The sequence below is a fragment of the Eutrigla gurnardus genome (assembly GCF_963514095.1).
Source record: "Eutrigla gurnardus genome assembly, chromosome: 11".
In the NCBI taxonomy this organism is placed as follows: Eukaryota; Metazoa; Chordata; class Actinopteri; order Perciformes; family Triglidae; genus Eutrigla; species Eutrigla gurnardus.
The window spans coordinates 12,002,677-12,023,230 of NC_139925.1; the positions used below are offsets into that span (position 1 = coordinate 12,002,677).

General features: G+C 42.7%; 2 protein-coding genes across 2 annotated transcripts in view; both read left to right on the top strand.

The window, feature by feature from the left end:
- LOC311021239 (protocadherin-15-like) overlaps nucleotides 1-19,453 on the top strand; it is a 180,109-nt gene extending 160,656 nt beyond the window's left edge. The window contains exons 31-39 of the mRNA XM_084021693.1: nucleotides 1,037-1,213; nucleotides 4,238-4,456; nucleotides 6,998-7,117; nucleotides 13,969-13,990; nucleotides 14,616-14,654; nucleotides 14,803-14,876; nucleotides 16,473-16,587; nucleotides 16,746-17,910; nucleotides 18,058-19,453. Of these exons, the coding sequence (XP_083877819.1) occupies nucleotides 1,037-1,213; nucleotides 4,238-4,456; nucleotides 6,998-7,117; nucleotides 13,969-13,990; nucleotides 14,616-14,654; nucleotides 14,803-14,876; nucleotides 16,473-16,587; nucleotides 16,746-17,910; nucleotides 18,058-18,809 (2,683 nt within the window). The 3' untranslated portion in view covers nucleotides 18,810-19,453. The remainder of the gene's footprint in view (nucleotides 1-1,036; nucleotides 1,214-4,237; nucleotides 4,457-6,997; nucleotides 7,118-13,968; nucleotides 13,991-14,615; nucleotides 14,655-14,802; nucleotides 14,877-16,472; nucleotides 16,588-16,745; nucleotides 17,911-18,057) is intronic.
- Nucleotides 8,267-10,720, top strand: LOC311021233 (protocadherin-15-like). Its single transcript, XM_084021686.1, has 2 exons — nucleotides 8,267-8,310; nucleotides 8,962-10,720. The coding sequence occupies exons 1-2, from the start codon at nucleotides 8,282-8,284 to the stop codon at nucleotides 10,502-10,504; spliced, it is 1,572 nt and encodes a 523-aa protein (XP_083877812.1). The 5' UTR covers nucleotides 8,267-8,281; the 3' UTR covers nucleotides 10,505-10,720.
- Nucleotides 19,454-20,554: the final 1,101 nt, after the last annotated feature.

The window sequence follows — 20,554 nt, forward strand, 5'->3', positions numbered from 1 at the left end:
TAAGACAGCATTTACCATGAATGACATGAAAAAGAAACCAAATGAACATGCTCAATGAGAAGACCAATATCAGCGTTAGGAGTACATGTTTGTATTTATTTGAATATAAAAGTCTTTTATCCCGCTCTCATCCATGCAACACATCCTTTCTGTACATTTCCTTACCCTTTAATAGTCTCTCTGCTCAATGATCTCAGGAGCAATTGACACTGAAAAGTGATTTGTATCTTTTTGTGCGGTACTATTATATAAGGTGAACTTGTTTCAATGTGGACCCTTCATTTGCATATAACAAGGCCTGGAGTGACATATATGATTCTGCTTGCTCACATGATAATTGCCAGGAGCCAATTTAAATTAATGTTACACACAACTTGTCGGTTGTTATTCAGTATCCATAGACCAAAGAGTTAATAGTCGGTTTTCTAGGTCATAATTAATTTATGATAGAGAATCATGAAATATCTTTTTTGCAGCTCTAGTGGCACCGTGTTTAATGAAATTAGTCAATCTGAAAGGCAACTGGGAGTTAATATTTGTTTTTCAAGAGCATGCTCTGTCTCTCCTACACAAGTGGCACTGCTCTTTAGTCACGCTAAGCTCTTTGAATTGATAACATTTGAGAGGTCTACAATTTTGCACAGTGCTGGTGAAGACCGAGGGGCCATTTTACCTGAGTGCTCAAACTGTTTATCCACCTTGGCAAAGGCAGATGGCAAGGCTTTCCTTTAGTGGCTGTGATTTGAGGTGTGGATTTCTCCGTGCCTGAAAAAGGATTATCAAAACCCTTGCTTTGCCAAGAGCCCAATGTGGAGAATCAAAATGCAGGCCAGTAACGTAATCATTGCCAGAATGGAGTACTTAAGATTGGTGGCAATCATATTGCTTTGGGCACAGAGGTGCCAGAAATTAATGCAACCGGGATATTGGCTTAAATAAGTCAAGGCATAATTTGCTTCTTTTTTGTTTTATCGATGCCGTTATTGCTTTCTTTATAGTTCTACAAGTTTGACTTGTAGTTTTGTGTTCATGTCAGTATCCTGGAGCGTCACATCCAGGACCAGATCCCAGGTGCCAAGGTGATTGTAGAGTCAATCGGGCCGCGTCGTCATGGCGATGGCTATGAACTAGAGGACTACAGTAAGTCCGATCTGATGGTGTACGCCATTGACCCGCTCACCAACCGGGCCATTTCCCCCAAGGAGCTCTTCACGTGAGTGGGTGAATTTGATTACGACGATCCAACATTTGGGTTCAAATGAATGTCCTAATGTCCCTGCTGTCCTGCATGTCTTCTCCCCCACATTTCCTTTTTACCCTTCATCCATGCAGTGAATCAGCAGGCTCCCGTAGGCTTCCTCCTCAACAGCGTCTCCATTTTTTCCTCTGCCTTTACTTGTTTAATAAGACATTGTTTATCCTGCAGGTGCAGCAAATCTTTCGTATGTCATAGTAAAGGGGCAGATATAAGGGAGGGGGTGATGTTAGGGAGGGGCAAAGTCAGAGCGAAGCGGGGAGTATTTCAATCAGTCCATCCAATCCATCATGTCAGTGCCTCAAAGAGCCTGGAGATGTGCCAGCAATACATTTATTCCTTTTCTTTGGGGACATATTTCTTATTCCTTGTACCACTGAGAGGCCATGTTCACGTGCTGTTAAACAACATAGAAAAAAGTGAAAAAAGTTGCCGTTACATGACAATTTTTCATCCCTTCAGAAGAGAAAATACACAGGCTGACACCTAAGAACAATGTTGGCTCGCTCCTGTTTTTCAGCCCTTCTCTGAAACCGATCAGACACCGATATTATAAAGGCAACTCCATCAGAGCACGAGAGTTTCCAATCAGTAGGAAACCCCCCCCCCCCCACTTCTGAGTTGTCCCCTTCACTCTGCCAATTTTCTCTTCTGCTTGCCTTACATTGAGCTATCTGACACCACCCTCTATCTTTCTGAATCCTTATAACTGCAAATGTTGGTTTGCGTTGGTGCGTGACTTCGAGGAAATCACCCTCCTTCTCTTTGAAATGAGACCATTTGTGTTCATTTGTAAATGCTCCACTCAAATGACATTAAGATGTGCTTTGTGCATGTAGTGAATTCATCTATAAGCACTATCTTGACGTCCTTGACTATGAGAGAGGTGCCTTAGCTGTCTTTTAAATGGAGGCTGGAGCCATTGGAAGTGCGGCACTTGTGTCATAAGAGCAGCCTTCTCAGCTTCAACCAAAAACTAGTCATTTTAGCCATTATCACAAGTGGCAGCTTTTAAGAGAGCCAAGGCAATTTTAGGAGAGGCTTGCTACAGCCCAGCTTTAATACGAGTCTGCTACTTTATATACAGATAGTGACAGGAACAACAGAGTGGAGGAGAAAGGCTTCTTGTGCATGCAGTCCATGTCTGACAGTGTTGTGGGGTAATTGCATGTAATATATCTGTGACTTTGCTGTCAGATCACTGAGGGAGAAAGAGAAAGGCAACATAGTGAGTGAATTCTTGCATTATAGAGTGTCCTTATGCCACCTTGAATACAGCGCACTCTACCGCTTGACTTCTCTGGAGGATAGATTGCCCAAGAAGCCAGTTGATAACCTTCATCTCGTCTCATTTATTCACCTATAGAAAAACAAAAATGACAGTAATTGGATGTGGCAGTGTGCTCACTCCTTTGTGAAGCAGAATGTTTGAAAGCCGCCCCGGTTATTGTAAGGAAAATGACGGAAGAACAGCGCGTGGAGTGCTTGCATGCATGGTTATTTTACTACAATACTTATGCAAATTTTGCCGCATGTCTCTTATTGAAACTCTGTAGAAGTTAAAAATAACATTTCTTTAGTAGAAAGGTCACATGAAGTATATCATTTATCTTCATCTTCTAACTTTTGACAAATCATTTGAGCCTCAAGATAACAAATGAATTTCTCTGAGCAGTATGCAGATCGCCTGTCACATTCATAATGAGATTATCTAAATGGCCAGAGGCCACTGACCTTGAAATAATCCCTTCTCAACAAATTAGATAGTTAAACCTGCAATATTTAATTTTTTGCTGTTGTTGTCAATTTTGAGGCAGCGGAAAGAAGTTGTACACAACACTGACATATTACCATTTGAGTTGAGATGGCAAACTTTTTAGTAAGCAGTTACGTATGGTATTTACAAACCCAGCAGTTACATAAAATGTATATTCATATATTAATTTGGAGACACTCTTTTTTTAGCTCCATTTTGGGTCTCCACCTGGACTATAGTTTAAGAAGAGGATATAGTCACCGTTGATGTCATCCATTGTTTGTGTTTTGAAGCCTCAAATTATGTATTTTAGCCATCACCATCTTGGCTCTTTGCAACCAGATATGACACGAGAGGGTGGAGATAAGTACACTGAACGCTGAAGACATTTTTAGGCGACCAAAAAGGTTATAATTGACTTTCTCAAACTCAAGTAGTAAAACGAAAACACAGACGACTCCCAGACCCAGAATCACAGGTATGCCCTAAGGCATACCCTGCTTTATCGGCTATATTGCTGTAAATGGGACCATAATTTACTAAATGAACATCTTGCTGTGTTTAATAAGGCAAGGCAACACTTTCAATAAAACTTGAAAGTAGCAAATGAGACCATAAGCTCATGTTTGCAATGTTTATTGAAGTCATAAATATAGTTTTAGTTATTTTTGCAACCAGAGGAGTCGCCCTCTGCTGGTTATTAGAAAGAATGCAAGTCGAATGCACTTATGCTTCATTATTCAGACCCCAAAGTTGCAGTCTGGTCTGTACCAACTTCTGACGGCTGGCTGACTCTTTAGCTCATCACAAGTTACTAACTGTGCCATCTGCCATAAGTCGATAGTGGTTTTCCAAACTTTTCCTGAGAAAACAGCTGCCTGCTGCAATGAAAAAAGACACTATAAGAACTGTGAGAGTAGGTCGGACAGCTTAACAATGAAACAATGAGCTATTGTTTGTTTTATAGCTAGTTTTGTAAAGCAGGGATGCAGCTTCAGGTGATTATTCTTGTTAGGTTCATCACTAGTGAGAAACTCCTTTCACATTCTCTCATTGTTTTCACATAATCATTTGATACATTGTTTCTCCCCAAAAATATAGATTATAGCTGCATTAAGATAAAAAGTATATTCAAGAGTTCTAGATTAAGATTAAGAAGAATAACTGTGCTGCAAAAAAAAACAAACACTTCATATCTTGTTCTCACTGTTTATAATAAATCACAGATTTCTCGATGGGAACGTGTTGGAAATAAACAAGGAGTTCCAGCCGTACCTGGGCGAGGGCGGCCGCATCCTGGAGATCCGCTCCCCAGACATCGTGGCCAGTGTGAAGAAGGCGGCCCAGGCTGTGGGCTACACGGAGGGAGCCCTCCTGGCCCTGGCCATCATCATCATCCTCTGCTGCATCCCCGCCATCCTCATCGTCATGGTCACCTACAAACAGTGAGTGCTCTCGCCCACAGTAATCATCGCTGGCTTCTGCGATAGATTAATCACATTTAACCGGTTGTCATGGAATTAAGAGGGGGGAATACATTTTAATTAAGCAGACCATTGTCATAGGAGATGCTGTGTTACACTTGATTTGAGGGAAAGTGTTTTCTCCTCACAGACAAATCACATATTTATTGTTGTTTTTATCATAATAATGTAAACTATTGTTTACATTCTGTACCCCACAAACAGCGATGATGAAAAGGGCATTTGTCAAGCATTTAAGATAAATCGAGAGCACTTGGTTGCTGCCTTCTTGTGTTTGTGTCTCTCTCTCTCTCTCTCTCTCTCTCTCTCTCTCTCTCTCTCTCTCTCTCTCTCTCTCTCTCTCTCTCTCTCTGCCTCTCTATCTGTGTCTTTCTCTTATCAGACATGCTGACTGCGCACTCTGCTGGGCTAATCTCCCTGCTCATGCTCTGTGAAAGCAGATTAATTAACACTCATTTGTGACAAATATCTACAGCCATTTGTGACCGTCACAGCGCGTCCGCACGCTACGTATTCTCCTAGGGCCTTGCACGCGCACAATACACAGCGTCTGGCTTGTTCTACCACTCTCACACACGCGTGAGTGTTCAGTTTACGCTGTTCGAAGGTGAGACGGTTGAACTCTTGCTTGGCAGGAGCCGGGCCGTCCTATATCCCCTCGTTGGCATGCTGGCATCACTGTTCCCCCGAACATCACTGTTCACGGAATGTTTATTCGCGGCAGATGGGGCTGAGTGGTTGTCCTCTCGCACACGAACAGACCAAACACACAGCAGAAAGCTGTCAATGGTGACATTAGACCCATCGCACAAACTGTCACGGCAGATGGCACTTTGATGCCACGTTTCTCTTTGGTGAAATTAAATAATTTCGGAAAATCGTTTTTTTCCAACATAATTCACCTAAAATTTGGGAATGAGCGCAATATTTAAAACATGATCCTGTTTATTCATGTGGAATAATCGAATGTTGTGAATAAGTGATGGTGATATGAAGCATGGAAGATTCACTTAAGAAGAAGAAAAAAACACACACACAGCTTTTTTTGCATGTAGCCCTGGAGTCGCTGCTGGAGGCTTGAGTGCTTCCTGCTTTTGCATGGAAATGGGAGAGAACATACAGAAAGTTTTCTCCTGTTTTGTTGTTAAAACGATAATTGGATGTAATATGAATATAATTTGTTGTCTGAGAAAGGACTGCATGAATGATGTTGATTATTTAATCAAATGTGTCTGTCATCTCTCAACATTAAGTACTTCCTAGCATTAACATATTACAGGGTTACACTCTTAAAAAATAATATAATGACTTGTCTTTCTTTGTCTCCAACCTCTTTCTCTTCCTGTCATTTCTTCTGAATCAAAACCTTTAACCAGGTTCAAAGAGTAAGTGATTCTTCTTCGTCGTGTTTTACAAGTGATTGCTCTTTCATTCCTTGAAGTGGGTGTATGTGTATAGTTTCTCTCACCTTCATTATCCATTATTTAAAGATGAGTTGACTGTGCAAAGATGATGGTGAAAATGCATGCTGGCTTACGCCACCCTTTTAAAACGTCGGCTACGGAATGAATGTTTAATTTGGATGTCTGGATTCATTTGGAAATTCAAAAGGGAAATCAACTCAAAATCAAGACATAGAGTTGTGTATTAATATCCTCTTAATCCACTCATCCAATTGTACATTCATCATACTGAAGAAAACCTGATAACATCAGTTCTGCATGTGCATTAATGTTAGTCCTAGTTAAGAAAAGTATATTAGTATCTCAGTTATAATATCTAAAATCTACAATGACTTTTCAGTTCTTATGTATCATACTAGTCAATATAATTTCCCATGATTTTCCTCAAAGAGACTTAGAGGACGATATTGTCATATCATCAAAAACACTCATGTGTTGCATGCCTCATGTTTGGTGTTAGTACAGAAACAAATGGCTGCCTAAAGGGGAATGGATTGCTCACATGGCCAATCCGATTTAGAATCAATACCTGCAGCTCCGTGCAGCTTTCACGGTGAACAAGTAGCCGGTGAAGAGAGTTGAACGAGCTATTTATTTTTATCAGGCATCGGTGGAACAAGCCAGGACTAAGATGGCAATGAATATTGGCCTCGCTTGCAGTAGACTGCTAGCATGTTATCTATAGGAAATCCATTGATATAGTTTAATGAAAGGTTTGTTTGGGTGAAAAGTTGAATGCAGCTTTGAGTCAAAATAAGATAATAGATGTTACTACAGTTAGCGCATGTGCCTCTTTTTTTTTGCCTTGTGAAAACACATGTTTAATTCATAGTAGAGACTTCATGCATAAGTGATGTGTCTGGCTTCTGCTTACTTTTTTACCAAGTAGGATTCATTCTTAACTTGGACTTTTATTTTGGGTCGATTTTTCTGTGTGTTTCTTTGCAATTGTTTTTCCTTGTTTTTCTTCTTTATTTCATTTTGCATGTCAACCAGAAACACATATTTTGGTAAAAGTAAATGTTAACACTTTGCACAGGCGACAGGCGGAGTGTGCCAAAACTGCCAGGATTCAGATGGCTTTACCACCGGGAGGGAAAGCAGCTCCAGCAGGTGCTCCCAGTGCTAACCTGTATGAGGAGCTGGGCGACAGCAGCATGTGAGTCAACCCCTGGCCCTTTATTATATCTAGCTCCCTTACCACCTGTTCCCATGATGAGCAGGTTGCTCTGCTGGTTCCTTTCATTGAGCTTCTGAGTCAAAACCCAGAAGAATTCATGTCGAATTCTAGTACTACTGCCTTTTACTCCAACTGTTATCTTGGATTCAAAATCATTTCCCTCAGCTATTCGAAAAATGACCACTGGCAGCTCTGCATGTTGACCTCAGACATCCACCATCATCCACTTTAGATGAAAGTGAATCACACTGTAGTCAGTGGCGAAACTTTAACTAACACCAGGTTCTTATTTTGACCGTGTATGCATTTTTGCAAGACCTTTTCTTAAGGTAAGAGTGTGTTTACATTCATAAAATTAGACAAACTTAAACTAGAGATAGAAACAGAGAGTCTGGCCTGATCTTAATCTATTTTTAAAAAAAAAATGTAATTCGGTCCTTTGATTAAAACCCATATTGCATGCTTCCTGAGCTTTATGTCCAACGTTTTGCCCTCCGATTTCACCTTTCACTTTATACTACCCTGAATCTTGAATGAGTTTTTAATACTTGCTGATTCAATTCATTTTAAATTAGTAAATTAAATTAAATTGAATTGAAACTGCTGTCCCAATGGGTGTAATCATTTTGATTTACTACATGTTAAAGAATACTATTATAAGCATCACAATCACAGCAAAAAAGTAAGTAAAAAAATTAAAACATTAAAAGTTAACAACAAGCTGTCGAGAGCTTTTGTAATTTTTAAAACAGATGTCGACCAACACTCGACAACGAGCAGGAGACGAGCTCTAAAGGGGATTGTATTGCAGCCAAGCAGCGTTTATTTAGAGGTTATTTTCTAAGACGAGAGAGTCCTATAAACATCCCCATTAAAATCTCCATATTTAGTGTGTAGTTTTCTATAAAAAACAGAGTGTGTGTGTGTGTGTGTTCACACGTTTGTGCCACCAGTCCTGCATACACTCAGATGCACACAGCTAATAAATCAGTACAGTATTGACGCACCTTTGAGCTCACGTTTCATCGACACCTCTTACACCTCTGCTTTAGTCTTCTTACCATCTGTTGTTCTTCATCTTTTCCATCATTTCTATTCCCCTGTCTCTCTGGATTCAGACTGCAGTAAGTAATCCCCAAACATATGACATCGGAGGTCTATGATCATAATTTGTAAATATAGCACCCTCAGCTCCCCCTTTGCTTATCGCTTTGGCTGAGCTTATATGCATAGACTATATATATAGATATTATTTGGTTCAAATGGTAGGATGGTTTTTTCTTCTACCTTGTATACCCTTGTGTATTAATACATTTTAATTGGCAAACCCTGTCTTGTTTATTGACCTTGGTGAAGTGGTAGCAGTAACTCTTTAACTTCCATGTATTCAGGAAAAGTTTGTTTACATATACTGAACTTAGTAGATATCATTAGTCTCCCTTCCCACTAAACATCCAACTCCTTTTGTAGCTTCACGCCTCTTAGTTTTGTGACTGATTGCCTTTATGCATCGAATATGAGCTGAGGTTGGTTATTTACGTTATACCAACTCTTGCGAAGCCCAGCACATCTGTGGGCATGATCTTTTTACAGTTTAGAAATAGAATTCATTTAAATTCTTTCGAATACTTATCTTTTTCACTTGTTCTCAGCAACAGTCACAATACAAGGGAGTCATAATCAGTTAAGATGCAGGTACAAACGATAGCAGTGTTGCTTTTGCCTCGCTCTTTCTTCTTTGCTTCGCTCACCCTCAGCCCATCAATCTCCACCTGTTTCACGTTTTTTTTCTTCTTCTTCACCTCCACCTTTTAATGGGGCAGGGCTAAAAAGTCTGTCATTCAGGAGGCCGAACACCAGAGGATTCTTAGCACCTTTGCCTGTCGCGCCATTGCAGCCCGCGGCAACGGAGCGCTGCACGTCAACTTGCCCAAGTCGGAGAGCAACGTGACCTTCTTCTCTGACTGCAACCCGCTCACCACTCACAACCCCATGTACGACGACAGCAGTCCCGAGGTCTCGGCGCGGGGGGAGAGTCCGTTTGAGAAGCGGTTCGCCTTCTCTCCTCACCACTCGGAGGGGCCGGACTGTGTCTGGTCAATGCCTGCTCGCATTCACGGGGGGCTGCACAGTTACGAGGCGCCGAGGAGACAAGCCCTCATGGACCCGGACGACTGGGAGCTTCACATACTCAGAGCAGCCATGACCGGCAGCATGCGGATGCCGCAGAGTTTGGAAACGCTTCACCTGAGCGGCGGCTCGGAGACCAAGCTGTCAGTCCGTGAGCAGGCCAGGCAGTTTGAGCAACAGGCCCTCCATGAACAGACCCTCAGGCAAAACAGAGGCTCACAAGGCTCCCTCGCTTCCATCGTTGTCCGAGATAGAGACAGCGATGAGATTCTGGAGCTGACCTCAGAAACTCTGCTCTCCATCCTGGATTACCCCTACAGCCCCACTCCGGTGGGCAGGGACGTGCCCCCCAGCATTATCATTAATCAGGGAGACGACTCATGGCCCCTGGCCAGCCAGAGACCGACTCCGCCCGTCCTCAGGAAGTTCAGCTCCAGCATCTCCAGCTACATGACGGCTCAGCCGTCATGTCAGATCACTGTGGAGATCATACCAGACCCACCAGAAAATCCCCCTCCTCCTCCTCCTTCTAACCCACAGCAACATCCACCTTCCCCGCCCGCATCTCTTCCCCCTAGTCCACCTTCTACTCCACCTTCACCCCCTTACCTTCATGAACCTCAATACACCCCTCACTCCTCCCCTCCTCCAGTCAATAAACAGGTTGCACCCCCACCTCCCCCGCCTCTTCCTCCCCCGCCTCCTCCTCCTCCTCCTCCCCAATTCCCATCCTCGCCGGCTATCAGCGATCATTTGCGGCCGGTAGTCCAGTTTGTCCCGACGTCCTTGCCGCCCGCGTCCTCGCTTCGCCCCGTCTCAGAGCGTAAACGCCCTCCTCCCCTTGACCCGTCACAAGCGGATGTCAGGAAGAAGGAGCTTAAAGGGATCCTGAAAAACATCCAGAATCTAGCCGACATAGAAAGGTCTGTTGCCAATCTGTACAGCCAAGTAGACAAAACTTCCAAGGTGCCCAAGTTTCACAAGAAACCACAAGTGACTGAAGAATCGGAGGGGGCTAACAAACCGCAGCACTCTGATCCCCGGGATGAGCAGAGCCCGCCAAAAACAGCCGTCTCCAGCTCTGCAGTCCAAATCAACTCGACAACAAGTACGAACCGTGCTGAAAATGGAACGAGTGAACTGAACATGGCAGCAGATGTTCAGCAGACGAACCAATTGAACTCCAACAGCCCAAACACCGCTGAGCACTCTTCCTCTCAATCCACTGTGTTCTGACTTTCTCCTTTTCATCTCCACACCATCATTATTTCCATTTCTGCATATTCCTTCCTGTTTTTCTGTTGTTTTAATTGTTTGTGTGTATATTTATAGAAGCTTTAGCCATGTCTGACGAGGTTCAGTCTTTCAGACCAAATGCTTTTTTTACTTTGTGTGGAAATCAAATTGCAGTTCAGATTACGATATCCTTACATGCTTGCATTAGGACATAAAAGAGGCACAGTGTCAGTTCGGCTCTGTTCATTTGCAGAATGATCTGAACTGCTATAAGATCTATGATAGTGTTACGCATACCTCAGAAATCATGTCATAAGTTTTATATGTTATTTATTCATTTATATGTTAGTTAATTTGTTAGTTCATGATGTTCACAGTTCATAAGCAAAGATAATTTAATTAAATTATACTTAACATCAACATTACAAATCCAACAACTGTTTCCTAAACTCTTTGCTGGCTGCATGTTGCCGATTTTGAAAGTGTTCCTTTACTTTTCCACATAAAACAAGAACACGAACATTTGGGACGCTATGTGCAGAATCCAAATTAGGCACACAAAAAAAAAAAAAAAATGTTTTTGAAAGGGAAAATTACCATAACTGTTTCCCAAAGGTATGCAGATACAATGAAACAAGCATTATTAAACAACTAACTGCGATGAATATATGTGAGGCATAAACGTTACCAATGTACGATGCGGTGAAAAGAGAAATTGTTGTTCGCGCTAATGAGCATGGGGGTTACATAGCAAAAGGCAGGCTACAGTAAATAATTTTATTTAAATGTATGCAGTTAGATGCAGATAAAGACAGGGCGCTCCTAAGTGAAAACATCAACGTCGGTTGAAACATCACATATAAAAATACCTCAGCTGGGTTTCCCGGCAGGCTCATGTTGAATGAGGAGAGCCAACCTCTGGGGGACCTGTCTTTTCACATGTGTGCAGGGATCCTCCCAGCATGATAAAGTAGTCACTGTGATGTCCGGGTGCACACTGGAAAAGGCTAATTAGAGAACCAATCAATCGTTAAGTAGGGCCGCTGCCTTTGGGACTGTCAACTACAGTTACCCTCTCTTTTTTCCCCCCCGTCTCTCTGACCTTCTGCCTGTCCCATTTATCTGTGTTTCTCTCTCACTTTCTCTCCCCCTGTAGTTGGTTCTAATACTTTCCAACGCTTGGCCTCCACTTGTTAATCTTTCCCCGTGGTCCTCAGGAGATTCCATTACCTTCTTTACACTCATTGCAATGCGGCCTCTGTCCCCCCGCTCTCTCTTCCTTTCTGTGCTCAGGTTTTTTCGCTTCCACTCCTCCTCGTCTTTCTTCCACATTCCCCTCATGTGTTTGTTTCACCATCCATGCCCAAAGGCAAATTGGCTTAGCATACCTCCCTTCCAGAGCAATGCGATGTTTGATTCATCACGCGTTCCCCTGACGAGGCAGATCGAAGACTTGTTAATTCTGCATTCCATGTTCACTTCATGGGGTAATTTCTTTTGTAGAAAGGCAAGTAGCTCATGTGGTGTTTTGTTGTTGTTGTTTTTTTCAAACCAAAGAGCAGCAAGCCTTAATGGATGGTATTCTTTATACCCAATTTTTACATTGTGTGTGTGTTTGTGTGTGTGTGTGTGTGTTTCCTGAGTGACTGATAATTAATTGCAGTAAGGTGAAAAAAAATAATCACATGAAAGACAGAATTCAATTATTATGCCGTTTAAGTAGCTCTACACTTTATTTCTAGAGCACTTTTTTAATAAATGGAAGTAAATAGAGATTTAAAACATAACGCAAATCAAGACAAGCCTAAAAATAAAAGTATGTTTCGAGTAGACATTTCAAAATGTACCTGTTTCAACTAACTAGATCTCTGCATGGTATACCAACCAAAGATATGGTAGGGAACATTTTAGGCTAGAATACATCTGCTCATAGTGCGTCATATTTTTACTATCATTCAACATTTTGGGAAATACATTTATTCCCTTTTGTACCGAGAGTTTGATGAGAAGATCGATACCACTCCCATAAGGAGTACGGAGTGGTATCATTCTTCTCATCTAACTCCCTGCAAGGATACACATATTTCAAACTATTTCCTTAACTGATTTCTTCTACAGTGGGTTGGGTAAATACTTATTGTTGGCGGTATAATACAATCTATCTACATAGAAATATGCAGTTAAAACCTGTAAAGCTGGTTATTTGTGAAGATCGCCTTATTGTTGCACTGGGTTCTGCACCTCTTCTATTTTCCCAACCTTATCACCCATCAATCCCCCACCCCACCCCCAAGTCCCCTCTTGTGCAAACTCCCCATGGCTGCCGTCCACTGGGCCATTTTTCTTGATGTTTCATGAAGCAGCCGTAGCCAGCAGCCAAGCCAACAGGTCATCCATCAGATCCCACTCCCATCATCCACTCTGCCTGGGAGGTGTGGCCATATGGCCGTGCCCTGTCCCCTGGTCCCTGCCCATAATAACAGATTACAGCTCTCCAGAGGAAGCTCACATCATTGCTTGGCTATATATCTGAGTGTGAAAGTCGTCATTATTTATGGGCCCAGACAGGTTACAGTTGTACGCTTGTGAAACTGGAGGGTTCAGGCTGGCTGCTCCATTACTCGCCGGTTCTCATTGACTTGTACTGAATACACTGCAGATGCATTGTTGTCCTCGGGAGCAGCTATGAGTTGTTTTTTTAATGTGTGTGATACATTGAAATTCCTAAGATCTACTTACTTCATTTTAACCCCCAAAAAAATGCGTTGAATAGAAAATGGCTTATTCTTATGTGATAACTAAAGCAATTTCATGTTATACAGTGAAATTCCTAAGAACTACTTACTTCAGTTTAACAAAAAAAAACTGTTGAATAGAAAATGGCTTATTCTTATGTGATAACTAAAGCAATTTCACGTGATACAGTGAAATTCCTAAGATCTACTTACTTCAGTTTAACAACAAAAAACTGTTGAATAGAAAATGGCTTATTCTTATGTGATAACTAAAGCAATTTTATTAACGTTCTTTGAGTCAGTAATTCTTCCCTGAATCACGATGTCCTTTTCATATCTGCTAGGAGATGCTCTAGATATGTCTGTAGAAACACTCACTTTTTTTTTTTTCAAATTCAAAACCTCCCAGCCTCTTGATATTTGCATTATTGCATCTTTTTTTTTTTTACCCCTCTCTGTTTTTGGTTGAGATAACAGCGGGGGGGTGAACAGCCCACACCAACACGATAACATTGTCGCCGTAGGCATCTTATAAAACTGAAAAAACATCTGCAACTGTGTAATTTAACACATGAAAATGCACAGTAAGTAAAGCCTGCAATTTCCTCACTGGTCAGCAGAATAAAGTCCCGTAGATTCAACATTTCATTTATCTGAAAGCACTCAAAATGACGCCGTCGATCCATATTCACTATTTGTCTTGTTTTCCTCCCGTTCGGCGGCGCACAGCAGGCGAGGCTACGGCAGACAGGTAAGCACTACTGTTGTGATGTATTCTTATCTTATTGTTGCACCGAGACATTTTGTCACACTCAAAGCAGCTTGACGCAGCTTATATCCTATTATTCTTATCTACAACTCACTCGATGGAAAACACTGAATGAGACTGACGGAGATCCCGGAAGATAGGACTTCTGACATTACAGTTTACGTTTGATTGAAAGTCTGTTGTACTCACCAATTTTCCTGTCAAATGGCAGATAAGCATTTGGATGAATTTTAATCTTGTGCTTGGGAAGAACTAATCAGGAACCAAACAAAATGACACTTTTCTGTCAACTTCCAATAATCTACAACCTGTCAGCATCTAACACAGGCAGGGTGTTTCATGTCATTATAGTTTATATTTCTTACATACTCCCATTTCTTGTATTTCCTCTTTTTTTCCTTGCTTCATTTCCATCAATTTTCGTATCAACCTTTTCGCCTTGCTCCGCCATTGTGTATAACACAGACTTAGCAATGCACATAACAGAGGCCTGCATTATCTGGATTTAAATCTGAAATGTGAAGTGAACACTTCCTTGTGTTTGTGTCTCTCATGGCCATCCCTTCCCTCCATTGCCTTATCCTTCTTCTGTACTAATCTTTGGCAGCAACAGCAACTGCTGAGGCCATCTCTTCTGAGACCTGAGGTAGAAAAACTCCTGCTTTTCTTAATTCAGAGGGATTGTAGTCATTCTGCTGTGTACTCACCCTGTGTGCTGCTGCTGCTCTTCTGGTTCTTCTGCCTTTCTCCGAGGAGTGCTGAGTAATTTCTCTCTCTGCCTCTCTGAAATGAAGGAACTCTCCATGGAGTCAGGTATCGACCCGGGCCAGGACTACTACACACAAGACTACTATAATTACGACCAAGGGTGAGCATGCGGCCCGCTGACCATCTCATCTCTCATTATTCTTGCTCTAATCCATGGAACCGATCAGTTCCTTTAAAGCTTAGAAAAATAACATCGTTAGAACTTATTTATTGCGACCTTGCCTTCCAGCTCCCATTTCTCAGGTCCATGGGGAGAGCAGAGCATTTTAAAGAGGTTCAGGATAAAATGATGAGCATAACTCGCACTTCGCCTTCAGCTGTACAGAACATCCGAGCGTTTACCCTATCTGCTCCCGTCAAATTAGATCAATTATACAGCCTTGAGTCGGGCACCTGAGAGTGTGGATGTGTTTTCCCATGGTTTAATGGATAGGGTTTGCTTTGGCTTGCCTGTTACACAGCCCATATGGTCTAAAAAGGAAAAACATGGAACTCAAAGCCATAACAGCTGCTGAGAAATTGTTATTCATTAAACGCTTCCGCTCCATGGCAGGTGACTTACACCACTCCGGGGAATTACTAGTGTATCAAAAGAGGGAGGAGATGCTGTACCTTACAGGCTTAATGTTCCAAACTGCCCATGTTGAGATCAAGCATCGTAATCACCTTCATAGTGACTCAGCGATTTACTTCATGTAATCTTTACTTACTCTAATCTGCTCAAGCTGTCTGAATCATGCTGGTCTTCATTGTCAACAAGCTGTAATTATAATTTAATAGCATGTCACAAAGTTCAGTGTGTAAGCCGCTACTGCCGATGAGTGTACCATCATCATCATTGCGGTCAAGTTTTTGCTCCAGCGACCGCCAGACCGTCTTTCCTTTAGGCTTTTTCTGTAATTCACTGTTGCAGACTAAGAGGAATAATTCACATGCTTAATATCAATGACGCAATCTAACTGAGGTCATTCAACGCAGTAATGCAGACAACTTAATGATGGATGCAGTTGAAATAATAGACAAAAAAATAGATAAAAGGATTAAATCTCTTCTTCTTTATTATCTCTCATTTAAATGGTAATAAAAATAAAATAAAACTGCATTCTTCTCTCGAGTAGAGTTTTAGATCTCTTTTTACACTCCCCTGACAAAAGCCATGTAGGCAAACTGGAATAAAATTTAAAAAACATGTGCATAGAGATGAGTTATGCAACCTGATATTAGTCAAGTGTTTAAATGGGCTTTTAGGCATTACTCATGACTCCACAGGTTCCCATCTCAGCATGTGTTTGCATTCATGTAAGTTATTACACCCCTTTGATATGGCAAATATGTACTCCACTATGTTTATTTTTGGAAGAGCTCTTGCACCTTTGCAACTTTCTTTCTCTCCATTATACCCCCCCAGACTAACAAGTGCCCATAAGTGCAGCAAATCACCACAGCATTTACTGCCTAACTGAATGAAGATAATTCCAAATCTAATTAAAAAAAAACAGTGAGTAGGTAAAATAGCCTGGTAAAATAGAGGGATATTTAGGAGATTTAGATGAATACGTTTATTAAAATTAAAAATCATTAAATCATTGTTGCTGATGGTGTGTACATTAGGATTTATTAAAACAAGCAAATGATCAGGGTAGTCCACAGTCATTCTAACAACTGTGTTCATATTTTGTTTAAATCTATTCCTCAGGTATGACATTCCTCAATATGGCAGTCGGAGGAGGCTGATAACTCCCATGTATGATGAATATGGAGAGGTGATCGTGGAGGATGACGGGTATTTCTACAGTCCACATGGCCCCGAGGTATTATCTTTCTATCTACAAAAATGTCATACTTGCATTGAAAATGTCAAGATAGAGAGATGTTATTGCCTAAATTGATGTATGACGTATGACGTCTTAGACAAACTTTGCAGATGTATCATATCAAGAAGTTGCTGAATTAAATATGACTGTCTTAGGACCGGGGCAGAGGCAGAGGCAGGGGTCGTGGTCGAGGTGCAACCAAGAGGGTTGCATTTAGGGACATGCCGCCAGGGGATGAAATTGAACAAGCTGAGCCAGCAGAGGGAGGCGAGCCTTCTAAGGCTGCCAAGAAACTGAAGTCTGTCATGAAACTCAGCAAACTGCTGGCAGCCAGCAAGCAGCCGTCTGAAGCCGGTCCTTCCGGCACATCTCCATGGAAGAAAGCCAAGATGCTCAGGATGTTTGGTGCCGGGAAGAAGGACCAGGATTATGCCAAACTGATGTCAGCCCGCCGCATTGACAGCCAGGAGAGTCTGACTGGCGGACCAGCAGCTTTGGGACCAATTGACAGCAAGTCTGACACCCGCAGCCGGCTTGGCAAAGTTTTGAAGAAAATCAACTTAGGCAACAAGTTGCAGTTTCGGAGGAAGTCACAGAGTAGCGTGAGTCGTGGCTCAGCCACAGGCAGCGAGAGAGACGAGGAGGCCTCACAAGGAGCCAGTGAGGATGACAAGAATTCTAAAGTGTCCATTAGTGTTACAGAAAGTGAGCCAGAAGCAGGTGCAAGTGGAAGCAGTAAGGAGAAAGACTCCGATGGGGAATCCTCGGAGAAAAGCAGTGTTGCCACGGATTATCTCAAAGTAGATTTGGACCGGGACGATGCCAACGAAAGCACCGTGGACTCAGAGGAAGAGCCTGATGAAGAGCTGGGGGATTCTGATGAGGAAAGCAAGTCCAAATCTGAAGGAGAAGAAACGGAGAAGGAATCTGTCAGTGAGAAAGAATCTGGGACTGAAAGAGATTCGGAGTCGGAGAAAGATTCGGATTCGGAGAAAGAGTCGGAGTCGCAGAAAGAGTCAGAGTTAGATAGGTCATCGGCTACGGAGAAAGAGTCGGAAACTGAGAAAGAGTCTGGATCTGAGAAAGAAACAGAATCAGGAACAGGCACCGCAACAGAGAAGGAAACAAGCACAGAAAAGGATTCAGGGACAGAGAGAGACTCTGATGAAGAGTCTGAGGAAGGAGAGGCTTCGGGGAGTACTAGAGAAAGTGGGTCCTCTGCCCGCTCTTCAATGAGATCATCAGCTACTGAAGCCAGTGGGAGTGGTAGTGGGAGTGGAAGTGGAAGTGGAAGTGGGAGTGGGAGTGGGAGTGGTAGTGGTAGTGGTGGTGGGAGTGGGAGTGCTAGTGGGAGTGGGAGTGGGAGTGGGAGTGCTGGTGGGAGTGCTGGTGGGAGTGGTAGTGGGAGTGCTGGTGGGACTGGAAGTGGTAGTGGGAGTGGTGGTGGCAGCGAGACTGATACCAGAGAAAGTGAAAGTACAGGTGAGAGTGGCAGCGCGAGTAGATCTGCCTCTTTATCTGGCTCAAGGTCATCACAGAAAACCAGATCATCAGGAAGCGCAGTAACCTCTGAAAAATCCGGTGAAGAACTCAGTGAGAGCGAGTCAGGGACAGGGACAGCCAGCGAGGCAGAGTCAGCGTCAGGGTCAGGAAGTGAACTCTCGATATCTCGGAGTTCCAGCCAGAGGAAAATGTCTGGGTCAGAGTCCGGTGAAGGCTCTTCCTCTGGCAGCCACATGACAGACCAGAGTTCCCTGGGCAGCGAGAAGAGTTCAGCTTCTTCCCGGTCCACCGGTGGCAGCCGCCGTTCCCAAAAGTCCATCCTGAGGCAAGGATCTGAGGACACAATCACAGAGCAGAGTGAAGAAGAGGATGAGGAAGAATCTGAGACTTCTGACGAGAGCAAAGAATCAGCCAGCGAGGTCAGTGACGATGTATCGGCAGCTAGGTCCAGTGTAGCGCCCGGAGACCCTGGGCCCTCTGCTTCCTATTCTGGTCCGCCATACAGCCCTGAGATCAGGAGCATCGGTGACACCTCTGTAGAGACATATGGAGGACTTTCCCCTATCACCGAGGTGGACGAGGACGCCATCTCCTCTGACAAATCTTCAGCCAGCGGCACCGGATCCGAGAGCGGCAGTGCATCGAAGGAGTCAGGAGAAACAGAAGCTACTTCAGATGCTGATTCAGAGTCTGAAGGAAACTCAACTGCCTTCTAGGGAGATATATTGTCCACTGTGAAGTAAGAGTGAATAAAATCAATTACCCTTGCATGGGAGTGAAGAAATATTGCTTGCCGCTGCAGAGTGTTTCAAATGTCCACTTTTTCCTTATTTCCCCTAAGCAAGGAAAAACTTTGGTGGTTTCCGGCTGCAAAATATCTCTCTTACACCTTACACCTCTCCCACACACTTATTCATCTCTTGGATGTTCCCTGGGTGTGTTTTTATGTCTTAACTTTTCGTATACCATTATGCTCTTGTTTCTGCTGTGAGATTTTGCATGTTGCAGTCTGCTTTTACTGAATGTTTTGCTGTGATCTTGAAGTTATTACTTTCTTGGGATATACAGTATTAGTCTTTAACGTAGAAAAGTGAGGTTATTCGCAAAAATGTAATGTGAAAATACCATTTTATGGTTGGATGTCTATATTTTTTGGTAGCATGAACAAGATTTGTGGAAGGCATCTTTGTATCAGTACAGTTGCTGGTTTAGTTTAAGTTATGGCAATGGATTATTAATACCTGGTGTACAACCCAGCTAGCTACCAGCAATGTTTCTGTTTGCCTTCTTTCCCCCAGATAAACCTACATACACAGTACCTTCTGAAAAAACAATATATTGACTTTGACCCATTCTATACCCCTCAGCCCGGGAAAAAGAAGCGGATTAAGTTGGTGGTTGATCGGGAGAATGAGACCAGCTCCACGGGAGAGGAGAGCACCACGGAGACCCAGCGGAGCAGACTCCCCAACAGCCACAGCAACATCAACGGGAACATCTACCTCGCACAGAACGGCACTATCGTCCGAACTTGGCGGCCTCCCCACCCAAACACCTTGAAGTTGGGTTCACCGTGCCGGCTTGGTAAGCAATTTAAAAAACTAGACAAGTTAGGTGTGACTCATGAAGAACCTGCTCCCATAAATAGCACTGATGACGTAGGAAACGACACGGAAAATGAAGCAGGGACGTGTGTTTCTTCTAACGTGGACGTCAACCTCAACACCCGGCCCTCCTGTGGCTCCCTCGGATCCACCATCACGGATTTGAAAAGTTTTGGGTCCAAAATCAATATCGACAAAGCCTTGATTGACAGAAACAGTAGCGCCCAGTGTGTCAACGAGGAGCAGGATACTTCCGTTGACAACCACAAGAACAGTAGGGAGACACTGGAGTCCCACAGTGACCACACATTATCAGACGAGGAGGAACTGTGGATGGGACCCTGGAACAGCCTGCACATACCAATGACAAAACTCTGACTGACCATACAGAAAAAACATTTTCCTTTTTGTTATTTTCCTATCTTTATCGTGTTGTTGTTTTTGTTCAGAAAATGGTCATAGAAAAATGATTGTGTGCCTCAACTGGATACGCTCTGATCACTGTCTAAGACAGATGATTGCACTTATTGTCAAATTTTATTTAACCATGAGCTTACTTGTACCAAGTGTTTATCGAAGACAGGGCTATTATGGATGGGAGCTGCAAGGCAATGAGTGCCTCAAAGAAATCTGAAATTTTATGTGAACCTTTGACTGTAATTTTAACTCTTCGTTCAGATGGGACTCTTTTATTGAGTGATTCCATGATTTATTTTATTTTCTTTTTTTCCAGTCTCAGTTTTGTCTGTTTTTCAGTCATTTCACTGAAGATATTTACAGAGAAATCAAGGTGAACATAAGAAGAAATTGTGATTATATAGTCTATGATAAAGTCAAAGAAACTTATTTTGCTAATC